General features: G+C 30.1%; 1 protein-coding gene across 1 annotated transcript; it reads right to left on the bottom strand.

Moving 5' to 3' along the window:
* Positions 1-1,033: 1,033 nt before the first annotated feature.
* Positions 1,034-15,753, bottom strand: LOC113376329 (maternal embryonic leucine zipper kinase-like). The gene is made up of 10 exons (XM_026616238.1): positions 15,326-15,753; positions 14,359-14,619; positions 14,034-14,285; positions 13,696-13,952; positions 13,513-13,609; positions 13,184-13,436; positions 9,136-9,184; positions 4,376-4,670; positions 3,991-4,094; positions 1,034-1,563 (listed from the first exon to the last, which is right to left on the bottom strand). The coding sequence occupies exons 1-10, from the start codon at positions 15,464-15,466 to the stop codon at positions 1,185-1,187; spliced, it is 2,088 nt and encodes a 695-aa protein (XP_026472023.1). The 5' UTR covers positions 15,467-15,753; the 3' UTR covers positions 1,034-1,184.
* Positions 15,754-15,980: the final 227 nt, after the last annotated feature.

Genomic DNA, 15,980 nt, shown 5'->3' on the forward strand with positions numbered 1-15,980 from the left:
TAAACAACAAAACTGAATTTTTGAACCAATTATTAAAAATAATGGTATGTATAATTATCCAATTAATGCAGATATAGATAAATTACAAATTGTAGTAGAATATAAATATGTTGTACGTAATAGTGTTTTACATTTATTCTGGTCAAGTGTGCATATATTTAAAGAAAAAAAACATAACTTCCCATTTCCCATGGCATTAAAAGAAAATAAGGTAAGTTTTCAAATTTAAGTAATGATGAAATATTTTTCTCAAACCACAGTATACCAAAAGTTCTGAAAAAAAGAGTTTGAAACATAGAAATTAAAATAGAAAAGTGTTATTTATTTTGTTGAATACATTTCATTATCACATTTAACACATCAGTCAAATAAAAAATGAAGCTGCATTTCTAATACTTATACTAAAAGGATATTATAAATTTAAAAAATTATAAAAACAAGTCTTAAGACACAGTTTAATAAATTTGAATCCCGCTGTATAACATTAGATAATATTGGTGATATATAAATCTTTATATTGTTTATAAATAATATACGAAGAAAACTATAAATACTTTAAATTCAAAATAATCTAATAATTTTAAATATTTCAGGGATGCCATATTGCTTCTTATTTTGATTTTTATGGCCGAATTAATAACGAAGGGATTAAAAAATGTAAACGAATATTAAAAAAAAACGTATTAAATTCGCGCCAAAATGGATATTTGATGTTGCATGATAAATAGTAATAATAAATTAAGATTTTTAATTTCGTATCTTCAAGAATATCTATCTTGTGTATTTGAAAAAGCTTCAACAATTATTATAGGCTTAAGTTTATTTTAAAATTCATCAAACTTTATGCTAAAATTAATATTATTACCTTACTTAATAACAAATTAAGGAATGTTTTGTTTTGCACTATCAATTATTATAGTTGTATCATTTTTAAGAATTTAGGGGAAAAAAATTATCTAGTAACTAAATAAAAAATATAACGTAACATTTTTAACGACCGATCGACTAAAAAGAAAAATAACTATAATGGCTTTCCTTAAATGTAATTATATACAATTCGCAATAAAATTTCGTTTCATTTCATCTCACAACTAAAAATGAGTATGAAAGTATGAAATTTGGTTAGTAAAGATCAGACAAGACGAGAATAGATCAGATCAAACCTAGATATTTCACTTAATGGTCTAATACGAATCATTTCCATCGAATCTCGTGACTCCAAGGAAGCTCTCGTCATCGAGAAATTCGGTGGACGTGATGCGCAGCACCTCCTCGCAGACTTTCTTGTAGCACCAGGCGTCGCCCTTGAGCCTTTTCCTGCGCACCAGGACACGACTGTCGCCTCCGCCAAGAGCGGCAGTGTCCAGCAGGCATACCTCCAGCTCGAACGAGCAGTAACAATTCGAATCCTTCGAATTTGGCACCTCGTTCGAGGAATTACTATTATTGTTGTGTATAAATGGTTTTTGGTCGTCATTAGCGGTTGTGGTAGGTGTTTTTACCAGGTTAGATAATGATGGTTTTGGTTCTTTGCATAATTCCATGCGCCCGCGCAGGGTGTACCTGAAATTGATTAGTTGAAGAGGATACGAAGATTTATAGAGAGAAGAATCAATGTTGCATCATGGTGAATAAGTGGCTAAGTCAAATTTCGGCCAAAGTGGCGGAATTCACTATTTTACTACGATTAAAGTCATTGCTTTGTCCAATAATGGAGAAAAAATGAAAATATTTTTAGGCACTTTACAAACTTAAAAACAGATGCCCTGAAAAGTATTTAAAATTGACTTGACCACTTGTTCAAGAGGATGAAATAGAAATAACCCATGGATTTTAAGGTAAAGCTTAGAAGCTTATAGATCTAGAAACAAATTACAAGTACTAGATAGAATAAGGTTTTATAGAAACATATATAGTAAGATATAGCAAAGCATGCATTCAATATATGCACAATTCGTTTTGAATAAATGGCAACAAGAAATAACTAGGTAAGACCTAAAATTTTCAAATACTGAATACAATACCAGACAAACTAATCAAAAGTCTAATAATCCCAAACCTATGTGGTTCCTTCAATACTAATTGCACGCTATTGTAATATAATTTATGAATAAACTACCTCGATTATAAAAAAAATTATAATGTGTTGATAAATTGAAAATTTTAACATTTTACAGTCACCAGGAATTTTTAGACTTTACTATTCTAAATTGTTGAGCTGACTAATTAAAGAAGCGATTCTTTTTAATTGCAGTACCATCAACTCTACAATAACGCGGTAAGTGTAATATGGAAATCGCGCAACAAGAGGTTTTTCTCGTGAGCTGAAATAATAACGGCACATGTTCTTCAGAGTGTTGATGCACTTCATGAATGGATTCTACGTCCGTAATCGTTTTTCTTTCATCACCAATATTGAACGCGTAAAAGTTACAGGAAACCATATCATACAAATAATAATATGTGTGGTTTAAATCTTCTTCTTTTCGAATTTGCTTTTTGCTCGAATCTCATACCCGTACCGATGGTACAGACTGTCATTCAAATGCAATAACTTTGCCTGCCCCGAACACTTTTGCAAACAATGTAAATCTGTAAATTATGCAATCTACCTAACCTAATCCATTCATTTATGGGAGACTCATTTACTAGAAGTCATTATCGGAGAGTTGACTGTACTATTTATTTATTAGTGATACAACGCAATATATATTTGATGAATCTTATAAACCGGGAATTTTCTAATAAATTCAACAGCAAAACAATTATTAATACAAGCTTTGAAAAATATTTCGACTGAACTTAGGTTATATATCAAATTATCACCTTTGCGAAGTGCATACAAAGTTCTGATTGATTGAATTTTCCACATTCCAATGCTTTCTCATTTTATAAAACTACAATATCAACAAAATTAAGGTCATTTCATAATAAAATAAAAACATGAATCCTAACCACAAATATTCATTCAAGTCGTTTGATACGAATACATGGGCAGGATGTAAAACAGTAAAGCACAAAATGTGGTTCAATGATAATAACTGAATCAATAATTTTAAATTTTATAATAATAATATAATGCATTGTTAATTTAATTTTAATGTTAGTGCAATAACACTACAAAAAAATAATATAACATTATTCAAAAGCTGGATATTTTCTAAAAAATAAATTTCTCAATTATAAAATATACAAAAAATTGATTGAACCTATCTCATTCTCAGATTATGTAAAATCTCAAGATAAAGACTGCGGCTAATACTACTTTTACATATTGTTTCCAATATTACATGAACAGCCCGAATATCATTAATTTTGACCACGCCTGATACACAATTGTTTGTTACTTATCTTCCAGGGAATAAAGTTGAACATTGCTTCACGTAGTTTATTCCGTAGCACATCTTCAGATGGAAATTTCATTCACAAAATGTGAGTAAAATTTACGTGATTTTTACAATTGTTAGTATTACATTTTCGTATCCGGTAAGAAAGAATCTAAATTCAATTATTATAGATCGATCTGTACCGGAGATTCCCAATAAAAATGTGAGTGAGACATTATTTGTTAAAAAATTTCATTTTAAAAGCTATGACGATTTAAATAGACACATAGAAATTGAAGAGTTGCTAAATTCTTGTATTTGGCGAACATTAAACAATGAAAGAATCAAATAATTATTTAAATATACTTCTTATGACCAGACGATAGCACCCTTTTAAAATAACTATTCAACTAATCTACCGTATAAAAGTTGAAATTTTATTAAATTATTTGGATAAATTATTCAAAATGCTAATCTATTCATTAAAATTACAAAATAATCATTTCCATAATTTTCAAAATATTTTTAATAAACTCTCCCCATTAAAAAGTAATTTAATAAAATTTCAATTTCCTCCCGAATATACTCTTATTTAATATGATACGATATTAAAATTCTACAAAGCGCATAGTGAAAATATGAAATATTAAATTTCATTACTTACCCTTTCTGCTTACAAAATATGCCCTTTTCGTATAAGGCAGTTCGCAATTTAAGAAGGACAAGTGCAGGATCAACCGCTGTCGTTGTCGAAACATTTGATAAATTCTGAAATAACAATGAAACGTTAATATGGAAACTAAAAATTAATATAAATAACGCCATTTGCACCGCGTTATATGGAAACCAATAAATACAAAAGACATGATAAATTATAAATTGTTTTCATTGAATTGAAGAATTCATATAGTGTTATATAACACTTCAACGCTTATGTGTGAAACGGCTGATTGCACAGCAAATACATAGGTTTTTGACAGTTTGTTACTACCATAACTCTACCATACGAATATAGACCCGTAACATATACAATAATGCATTATCCTAACCTTAGCGTTGAGCACTTGCGGCATGATTTTGACAGCCTCCGCCGAATTAGGTGTCCAGGGATTGGTCCTGGCCGTCTTCGGCGTGCCTCCCAGGTGAGATCGCCTGGGCATAAGGGCGCGCCTGACGCGGTGCATCGACCGCTCGATCGAGCCGAGCATTCGCCGGGCGGGCGAACTGCGCGGCGTGCTTTTGCCGTGCTGCAAGTTGAAGTTCGTCGGCAAGCGACAGGTATTAGGATCGGGCGAACAGGCCAACGAGGGAGGACGACGGTTCTCCTGAGTCGGCCCATTTATGCTGAAAAAGATAATAATAGTAATGACTAATGAGTAGGGAATGCAATACCGATGAAAAATTTCAATACCGGTATTTCGGTATTTTTTTATTTTAAAACCGGAATACCGGTAAAATACCGGTATTTTTATTATCTTAAACAAATGTAAACAATATTGAAAGTTACTAGTACAAATATATATATATATATATATATATATATATATATATATACGACTACAACTATATTCAAGTAAAAAATAAAAAAAAAACATAAGTTTTTTTTAATAATAATTTAACAAAATTATATCCAATTTTAATTAACTCATCATCATTATCGAGTATATTGAGTACTTTTTACCAAAATTAAACGTATGAGTAAGAAAGACCAAAAACTCATAAAAGATCATATTACATTATTATAATAAACTGTATTGTCTGTATCCGATGTGTTAAATTAGCATAATTTCCAATATTTTAGAGGCTTTAAAAAAGTATTTTTCCTACTAATTTAAGATCCGATACTTTATGAAGATAAATAATAACATACTATAATTGTAGAGTATTTTTATTTAAAACAATATAATAGCCATATATTTTCAAACTGCGATACGTTTTAAGTAAAATAATATTTTATAATTGTAATGATAATATAAAAAAAAAAAAACAATTAAAAAAATAAATATCTATCAGTCCGATTCTATTTATTGTAACACGATATGAGGCCCTTTGGAAAGCAATAAATATTCAGTTTAATGACTAGTTGAGATAATATTATGACATTTGTTTATCCTATAGAATCGCTTAAAGATATAGCTGTTATGCAATTATGGAATTTAAATATTGTTCCGAGAAATTTAAGTTTGAGTGTAATATGTATCAAAAAGCGCTTGTGCAAAAATACCGAAAATACCGGTATTTTTAGGGTAAATACCGGTATTAATAATGCCAAAAAATCGGGCGGTTTACCAGTATTGCATTCCCTAGTAATGAGTCATTCAATACGATAACACTGATCGCGAGATCGATGTATAAAAGTAAATTAATATTCAGAAAGTAAAAAAAAATGGCGAGATCAACCCGAAATCGTACAGGGTAAAGGATAATAAATGTTCGTACATGTAAATTCCTGCAGATTGTTGAAAGCATTGAAGATTATTGCAGTTTAGCAAGAAGAATGTGACATATAGAATTGGGTAAGAATATATAAGCGGTAGTTTTATTCACTTTTTATGGCGATGCTATGATCAATTAAAGTACACTAGTTAAACCACGCAATTTCCACCATGAGCCTATGAAATGAATTTAAAATAATCATTTTAGAACATTAAATGAACCTCACGTTAATTTAAAAAAAAAATCTAAAATTTTTCAAAAAAAAAAGTCAATTTTTTTTTCTTTTTTAATTTTTCTTGTTACTAAAATACACGTGATGTTGTGTGGGGTTAATTTTAAATATCACCACGTATCACCAAGGGGGAAGGGGGAGTCCAAAAAACCTTAGATATCGCTCACGTGATTAATGGACGCCCTTTTACAGGAATGTGTTCCAATCTGATAAACTAAAATAACATGTTATAGTTGGCAAAACATTCCTTTTAAATAATTTATAAAACGCAATTATGAACTTTTAGTAAGTAAGAATTAGAGCTTTGGTCAACCTGTAACCATTTTTGATCAATTTCTATTATTTTGCTTCATTTAAACTTTGAAACCGCTAAATAACATTTCTAGAACCACATACAAAAATAATGACTATTAATATAAATATAAATTGCCCTAAGTATATTTATTAAACTATGAAGTTCAATTTATCGACTTTGAAAGGCTTTCTGGTAAAAAAAAAATGCTCTGATGTGTTTTGGCGTGTTTCGCAGGGTTGTAAAATGGTACAATACTTATTTATTTCATACTAAAAAACGAATTTTAGGCAACTTTCAAACGTATATCAAAAAGCGATTAAGTTATCAAACCATAAATATATAGATCCTTTCAAAACCTTTCAAAAAATTGTATGATTTAAACTAAACTCAAATAAATGAAATAGTAACATGTGCTAGTCACATTATAATGACCATCTTAAATTCAATTACAAAAAAGATCCATACTGTTTGAAAATTTATGTTTTTTTTAAATTTATTTAATTATAAAAACTTTTCATATCTACTAAAAATTTGATTTATTAATTTAATATTTTTTCGACGTTTCAAGCCATTCTGAACTGTATAGATATATATTTATATGTATAAAACTATGTGTGTCTTAAAAGTGTATGCATAAATAATATATACCGACAAGAAAAAATTATCTACCTACGCCTGAAAGTATGAACGTTGATTTCAGCGTCTCTGGCATGGTATGGTATGGAATGGCATGATTTGTCTTTTGATTCCCCTCGGGATAAGGAAACGCAGATTTTTATCGCGAAATATAAACCGCGATGCAAACGCAAAACTCGATAGGTAAACAAAGCATGACGGACCAAAGTGCTTCTTGCGTACGACAAAGCAAATGATAATGAAAATCTATACACTTACCCTCTACCCTCCTCCTACTTACTACGTACACGAGACACGAGACACAAGATTCGAGGGTCGAGGGGATGATGCAGAGCGCTCTGCGGCGGCAGATATCAACACACGTTGTATAATATATTATTTATATAAACACATACAACCATACATCATACATATAAATATAATGTAAAACCCCGTTAAGACGATTTTCCAGAGACAGGACGAAAACACGTCATACGCGAGAAAATGTATCATTTAAAATAAGGACAATATGTTTCAATACTTATCATTTTCAAAAAATAAAAAATAAAAATGGCAATAACTAGTTGAAAGTAGCATTTTGCTTTAAGGCAAGTTGCATTAACTTCCCAAAACGTATACATAATCAACTCAATTCAGATCCAGCTATTTAGGTAAAATGTTCAACTGTTCATTTCGAATATAACATTTTCGCTTTCACTAAAAATAATCAATATTATTTCCTTATCTTATCTTATAATATTACTTATAATATTTGTAAACATATAAATTAAAACTAGTGGGGCGCATGGCATCATGCCTTAAGGCAAATTGCTGGAACTTCCCGTACCAAACATTATTATTTTTTTAAAAACGATTAACATTTTTGAAAAAAAAAATTACTTCGAAGAAATTAGATTTTTGAGAAACTATAAATATGACAAAAAATTACATTTTTTGAACTTTTCTTTTTTTTTTGACATATTTTGGAAATTCTGAACTTTTTTTCAAAGCAATCGTACTGCTTTAACTGCATAGAGACGAAATGTCAAAGCGCGTAAACGCCGCGTCGGCGGCTAACGGATAAACAATGGTACGGAACCCATAGGAATGTAAACAAAATTTATACTTATTGTTAAAATCTCTATAAAATATCTGATAATTTGATGTGCATTTTTTTTACTTTTTTTATTAGATCTTCGAAACCGCTAGACCTGCCTTCATGAAAATTTGATCAATTTTTCATTTTGTCAATACAAGTAAAATGTTTTTTGAATTATTCAAATCGGACGCTCCGTTCTCTTAAAAACTGAGTTACCGTTTTCGGCACTTTTTGCACCGTATCTTCGGAACGGCTAGACCTGCCATCGCCAAAAACTAATCAGCACGTCTCCTTATCAATACGAATCGAATGTTTTTTAAATTATTCAAATCGGTTGATCTGTGTTCCCGAAATCGTCGACAAAAATTTGTATCCGCACATATATACATACATACACACACATACATCCATGTTTTCTAAGATATGCCAAAATGTTCAGAAGGGTTTGAAACGTAACGATATATAAAAATTTTCATTTTCGATTTTTTTGCTATTATTATAACTTGCTCTACGGGAAGTTAATAATTTGTTTAACACATTTCATTTCATGCATTTTGGGCTCAAAAAAAATGTATTTTTTTTAAGTGCGGATGCCAACTATAATCAATAGCTATTTTCAAACTACTATAAAAAAAATTATTTCATCATTTAATTAAACGGCCCGGCCGATCTTTACTAAAAACTCGATTCCCAACTAATATCATATCATTCGAACAGTCTTTGAATTTTGAAAATCGATTCCAGATTGTGGGCTAAAACGTGGACGAAATATTTTCACTTTTCTTCTGATTAAAAAGAAACGGCTTGGCCGATCGTCGCGCAAAGCTGACAAACGCTAGTCGTTATCGAGCTACATCGAATGGGTTTTAAATTTTCGAAATCGGTCCAACCGTTTTTAAGAAAACGAAATATGGTCTCGTTCGATTCAAATTGACTTAAAACGTCAAGAAAATAAAATTAGTATATCGGATTTTTCGCAAAAAAGAACTTCTCATTCGGAAGTTAACAATAATAAATAGAATAATAATAAAATTGCTCCATTTGCAAATGTCAATAACCATGTATGTAGTTCATTTTCAAGATACGGAGTGGTAGTATAAATTTAAACAAAATTATGCTCGTAAATACACACCTCTTGCGTCTCTTTTGTCTCGAGCTGATTGTCGCATTTCTGATTTGAGCTGAAATAAAAAAAAAGTCACATGTAAAAATATTGCGCAATATATAACAACTATACAACTAATATCGTCGAGGGCGGCGAAAAAAGTTGCGACGTTTCGGTCGAGAGGATCGACAATTAGAAAGTTCTAACTCGTTTATCAACGTTGTCGGTGGTCTCCTAGGGACACTTGAAACGAAACAGATACTAAAAACAGATTCCCTTAGTAAACAGATTCCTATACTTTGTTGCACGCGATTTTTTCATATGGGCTAATATAAAAACCAGGTTTTATGTTTTCAATTTTAAGATAGCCAATATCTTTCGAATAACCGGTGCGTATGCCCTACGAAAACGAGTGTCAAAATTTGTATTTATTCGTGTATGGCAATAAGTTATCTTGTCTTGTGTTTTAAATATAATGGGATCCAACTGTGGGGATGTCGTAATAAATCAAATGTGAAGACTAAGTGAGATTACTGATGGCCCAAGATTTAATAGTAATAAAGTAATGCATCATTACCTCAACATCCATTTTCAAGTGAATTTCATCAGAAAAAACAGTTTTAACTATGTCTTAGGTGGTAGCTACGTTAATCGCTATAAGAAAATTTACGTGAGAAGAAAAATAAATATTGGGCCATTTTTTGCCAAGATTTACAACAGCATCCATTATGAACTCAGATAATGATGAATTTTAATTTTGTTCATAAATTAATTGAATTGTTTATTTTGTTTTTAATGAATTTTTTTTTGTTTTTAGTATATATATATGTGATAATTTTTTTTTTATTTTATAAATAGATACATACATTTTTTTAAGTATTATTTTTGTAAAGCAGAAACTTGATTTTTATTGTTTAATAAATCTCCAAGCATTGAGTTATGGGTATGTGTAGGGGAAGTACGGACAAAATGATATGGTGTTTTTAATGATATAAATTTATTTATTGATATTATTTCCAGTCTCAATAGTTTTCAATCATCTTTGGTTCATTGACTACCAGTAACATTTAATTAAATAGGATGTATAATAACGTATTTATCAAGAAAAAATGCAATCTATTACAAAAATCATTTTGTCATTACAGTACGGATAAATGACATATATGGTAGGGACATACTGAGATACTAATTTTTAAGGAGACAGTTTACAAATAAATCGTTTGGTCCACTTTTGGATATCAGCATGTGACGCATGATGACAAAGGGAACAAATCATACATCGTAACCAATTTTAGCTGGGCTCAAAACGAGAAAAGTAGATTTTGCATTCAATGCAAGTCTATTCTTCTTAACAATGGATTCTTTGTTCTGTTTGGAAGTAATTAGATCAAAAGTAAAAAACCAATTACCTTTGAAAAGTTTCAATTTTATTTTTTCTTGGCCTCGAAAACTACCCAGTAGTGATCATTTTGTCCGAAAGTAAACAAAAATGGATAAATGGGGCTGATAAATTCCATAAAATTGATCGAAATTAGTTATGCATAAGTTCATTGATTTTAATCGAAATAATTACAGATAACAAATAGGTCCCAACAAAACTAGCCTCAAAATGAACTTTTGACGGCCCGAAACACGTTTAAACTTATTACAAAAGTGTGACATTGACGCTCAATATCTGACATGATGTTATATAGTCGCGAAAACGTTACCAAAACTAGTCAATTTTCAAGTAAGACCACTGTGTCATTTTATCCATATATACCATCTTGTTCGTATTTTCCCTATATAAATACAAAAAATCTTGGAAGGCCTAAGATATTTAGTTTTAAATTAAAATATAAAAAATTATATCAGACATAAATATAGATTATTTATATAAAAAAATATGCGCTTGTATGTGCATAAATGTAGGTACTAATCACGTGCAAATTCTATGTTCATTTAGTATCACTATTAAATATTTAAATACATACATGTTCACCTTATAGTTCTTTTTTTTACAAAAGCTCTTTGTATGACGTCCGCTTGTTATGAATGTTTGTCAAGTCCCTTCGATGTCATTATACACGGAACCAACTGCATATGCATATATGTAATATAAATATATGCTTGTATACAGGTCGAAATCGTAGAGCTAATGTATTTATATATAAATCTACATTATATGTATGCAAATTCCGTCAGCAAATACGTCAAATGTTCGTTTGTTCAGTGCCAGCATAGTTAGTCATCAAACGGCATCGCTCATTTTCTCGCAAAGACCCCCAAATGACATGGAGGGCGAGGGTGAGAGCGAGGGGGCGCAGGCAAATTCGTTTCGCCGCTAAAACAGACCTCGGTAAGTGCGGTAAGTGGGATAAGTGCAGGAGGGCGGGAAATGGAAGAGTTCGTCGTGTCGGGAAAACACTCAACTAATAAACATCGCGGTTAATATTTCATTTTAATTAAGGGTGGATTGTCTTTGATGTATTTGCCTGCGGTGCGGTGCTGTGCTGTGCTGTGTAGTTGTATAAATATATATCAGAGCTCGACGACTGCACGTCTGTATAAATTTCACTTCACAATAATAGTACGATTCATAACGCAGACGGATACCAAGGCATTCCGTTTAATATCACACAATCAACAATTGGAATTTAACACAGGTATAATCAGTAGCGAAAATACAGACAAGATGGTATATATGGACTAAATGATACAGTGGGTCTTATTTAAAAATTGGCCAGTTATAGTAACGTTTTTAAGACTGTATGACATAAAATCAATGAACCTATACCAGTTCTAATAATTTCAAGCTTCAAGTGAAAGAGGTTGAATTAAAGAAAAAATTAATGCTATAAAAATTACTCAAATACTTTGAAATAAATGATAGAAGCTATCATGCATTTAAAGAATATCAGCTGCTTGATATTACCAGAGGAATAAAAATTATTTGAATAGTTAGTTTTATCTGGACAAAATTTTTAAATAAAATTAAAAGAAAAAAGAATAAAAATTAGAGCAATTCTGAATCAAAAAATGTTTGGTGCTTGACACTAGCGAAAGAGCTGTAATAGGTCTGCTAAATAAAATTAACACAATAAAAACTTCTTGAATACATTTGTATAAAAAATTGAAAGAAAATAAAAAAGAAAACAAATGGAGCTAGCTAATCTGTATAAAGTGTAATTAATTTGATTATTAAAAATAATTAAAGCTATTCCCCATTTAAAAAATGTCTCCATAGTTTCAAAATATATTAGAGTACAAGTGCAAGATAAAATATAAAAAAAAATTAAAAGATAAATTAAAAGATGAGTAAGACATGTTCAATACTTAAAAGGCACACCTAGTGTTACAACCTAAAAAAAAAGTCATTTATGGGAATTAAAAAATAAAAAAAACTAGTGAATCCATCTATTTAAAATTTTGAGTGTATATTTATACACGTTTTGAGAAAACACAGTAAAATTTTTGAAATAAAATATAAAATATTTTTGAAATGACACGCAATCTCCGGCGGCGCCAAAAAAAAAAGGTCCGTTGATAAAACAAAAAAACTAAAAATTCTCATTAAACTAGAACATATTGTCTGTACGATGACCCTTGGGCGAACAAAAAAATCAAAAATTGACAAAATGGCAGCACATGGAAAAAAAGTTAAATTTTTCTCAAAATTTTAGTCGGTTTTGGAATGCCAAAATTCGATTTTTGATCAGATCAAGAAACTGGAGGGTCATCGTATGGAGAACTATATAGAGGAGATGCAAAAAAAAATTTGATAGCGATCGGATCATTTGTCTCCGAGTAATAAGTTAGTAAGTTTAAAGATAAAATGATCATTATACTATATACTATATACATAATCTTTTAAATGGCTGTAACTCAAAAACTATTTAAGATATTAATTTGAAATTTTAATATGTTATTTTTAAAGGTATAGCCTTTCAAAATATGGAAAAATTCAAAATCCAATTTTTTTTTAAATTTCACACTAGGTGCGCCTTTTTAGCATATTTAAAATACAAAATTGAACAAAATGTGTGTTAAACACTTAGTTTTCTATACATAAAACAAATTATATAAATAAACTTACCTGCAGCCATTTCATTTATGCGGGTATGCTTCCTAAATACATAGTTGATTTGATCATTTTTATTATCCAGTAAAGGAGCCGATGGAGACAAATTATTGATTGGTGAATTCTGTATTACTTTTGAATTGTAACATATATTACTAAGTTGAAGTTCTTCAGAGGCAGCTTGGCTCATATGTTCAATATCTTCAAAGTTACAAAGAACACTTGGAATTATTCCTGGAGACTTTTTCACAGGGCAGAACATTTCCTCCTTGAAAAATGAACCATAAAAATTAGCAATTATAATGAATAAATTTGAAACAAATGTAAAAAAGTTTAAAACTCACCAATCTATTTCTTCTTTCAAATACATTTATTCGTAAGGGTTGGTTATTTTCATACATCTTACATAATATTAAATATGTTGCAGTATCATAATCATATCTGTAAAGACAATACAGTAAAATTGGATTAGATTCTATTTCAAAACTAAATATCACTAGGCAAAAAATATTTTATGAAAAACTTACGCATGCTTAACCAAAAGTTCCCACAAAGCTTCTATTGTGAGTACTTTATATTGAGCCATGAGTTCCAGACATTCGGCATGATATGTTATATTTTGGCGTTCATTCTTTTGTATTTCTACAGGTTGTCCTTCCTGCATCCATTTTGAATTACAAATGTCTTCAATAGTAAATCTTTTTTGTGGATCGACTTGCAATAAACCTCTAATTAATTCACGACACTCAGGTGAAAGCCAAGCTGGGTCTCCATAAACACCATTCTGAAAATAATAAGCAAAAGCTAGAAAATGGTCCTAAAATACTTTGAAGAACATATGATATTTAATGCAGCAAGATCTTACTTGTATTTTTAAATAAAGATTTTCAAATGTTTCATCATCGAATGGAAGTTTTCCAACAACAATGGCATACAGCACAACACCTAATGACCAAATATCAGCAGAAGCCCCCAAATATTCTGTTCCTCTGATTAACTCTGGAGCTGCATATGTTGGAGAGCCACAAGAAGTCAGAAGCATATTATTACCAGGCTGAGCACATAAACCAAAATCTATTAATTTTATTATTCCATCTTTATCCAACAAAATGTTTTCCTATAATTCAAAAAATGTGTTAAAAATAACCGGATTTCAATTCTTTGGGCAAAAAGTAACAGTAGGCACTTACAGGTTTTATATCCCGATGGGCATATCCCTGAGAATGCAAATATGCAACAGCAGAAACAATCTGCTTAAAAAATACTCTTGCAGAGTCCTCATCCAGATGTTCTCGCTCGACTATATGATCAAACAGTTCTCCACCAGCGCAGTATTCGGTTACAAGATAGAAATGAGTCTCTGTTTCTAATACTTGAAATAGTTGACAAATATTTTTGTGGGATAAAGTTTTCATAGAACTTATTTCAAGTGACACTCTGTTTGTATCAGTCTAAAGAAAAAGAAATTAAAAGTCAGAATAAATAGATTTCCAAAATTGATATTTACTGAACATGCTGCTTTGAATAACTAATCAGAATATAAACATGGATGTATTACACAACATTGTTAAAGATAACTGTATCAGAATCAATATAAAAATGTCTTCAAAAGATTTCAACAAAGTTTGTAATTCGTGAACTAATTTACTATATCAAATTTCATAATTCATATGCAGTATATAATATAATCAAATGCAAAACCTTTGTAGAAAGTTACTCCTACATATTAATATTATAAGTATAATAATCAAAAAAATATATTATGTTATTAATTTGTGCATCTATTTTTTATTGAAATAAAACAACTTTGATTATACTTTGTTTTAAATATCCCAACATTATCCTTTCTAGAAAATCCATTGGTTCAACATATTTTATTTTCTCATCAAAAACTCAATTTACTTCTGTGAGATAAGAAGTAAATTTAGATAGAAGTTATAGAAATAGAGAATGCGAGAATACTGCATTTCATTTGGTAACGACTTAAGATTATTCAGTTTTATATTGTAAATAATTCTTAACTGATTGTGAGGTAATAAGTCAAATATTCAATACCATAATATTAAGGTTGTAGTATTAGTATCATACCATCTTTTGTATAAGATAGAAGTATGGGCACAACATAATAAAAAGTAATAGTATAATTATGGCATCTACCTTCAAGGATTCTTTGTTAATGATCTTCACAGCCACTTTTTCGCCGGTAAGTAAATGTGTTGCAAGTTTTACTTTAGCAAAGCCACCAGTTCCTATAGTTCTTTCTAAACTGTAAAATTTTTTTAGATGTGAATGCTTCATTGTTTCTTTCTATAAAACCAAGATTATAAAGGAATGCAAACAAGACGAATAAATCACACTATTTTATAGGTTATACTGGTAGTATTTGACATCACAAGAAGACGTTGACAATATGTTTAAACTGATTGAGATTGTACGGTTATATTTTACATTCGTGCATAATTGAACGAAGCGGTCTTTTGACGCTTTCTCATGTAATAACCATCTTACATAATTCACATTTAGTTTGAATCACACCGAACTACTGAACAATCAAAACTTATCTCAACGTATTATCGTATTATCGTGCAACAAGTTGGACAACACACATGTCAAAATTATGACAGAACGTCGTTGTCGGCCATTACTTGCATTTGCATATCACTTACGAAAACTTTATTTATTCTCCTCAGATACTTATTCATTCACTATGCTGTAACAATTGTTAATAATAATATAGATCATATTGAATTCATATTCGATTAACACATTATAATAGTAATGAAAAAATTATACACAGAATTAAAATGGAATG

This window comes from Ctenocephalides felis, unplaced genomic scaffold (assembly GCF_003426905.1).
Source record: "Ctenocephalides felis isolate EL2017-DRISC unplaced genomic scaffold, ASM342690v1 CF-g0.4_SCAFFOLD_01886, whole genome shotgun sequence".
In the NCBI taxonomy this organism is placed as follows: domain Eukaryota; kingdom Metazoa; phylum Arthropoda; class Insecta; order Siphonaptera; family Pulicidae; genus Ctenocephalides; species Ctenocephalides felis.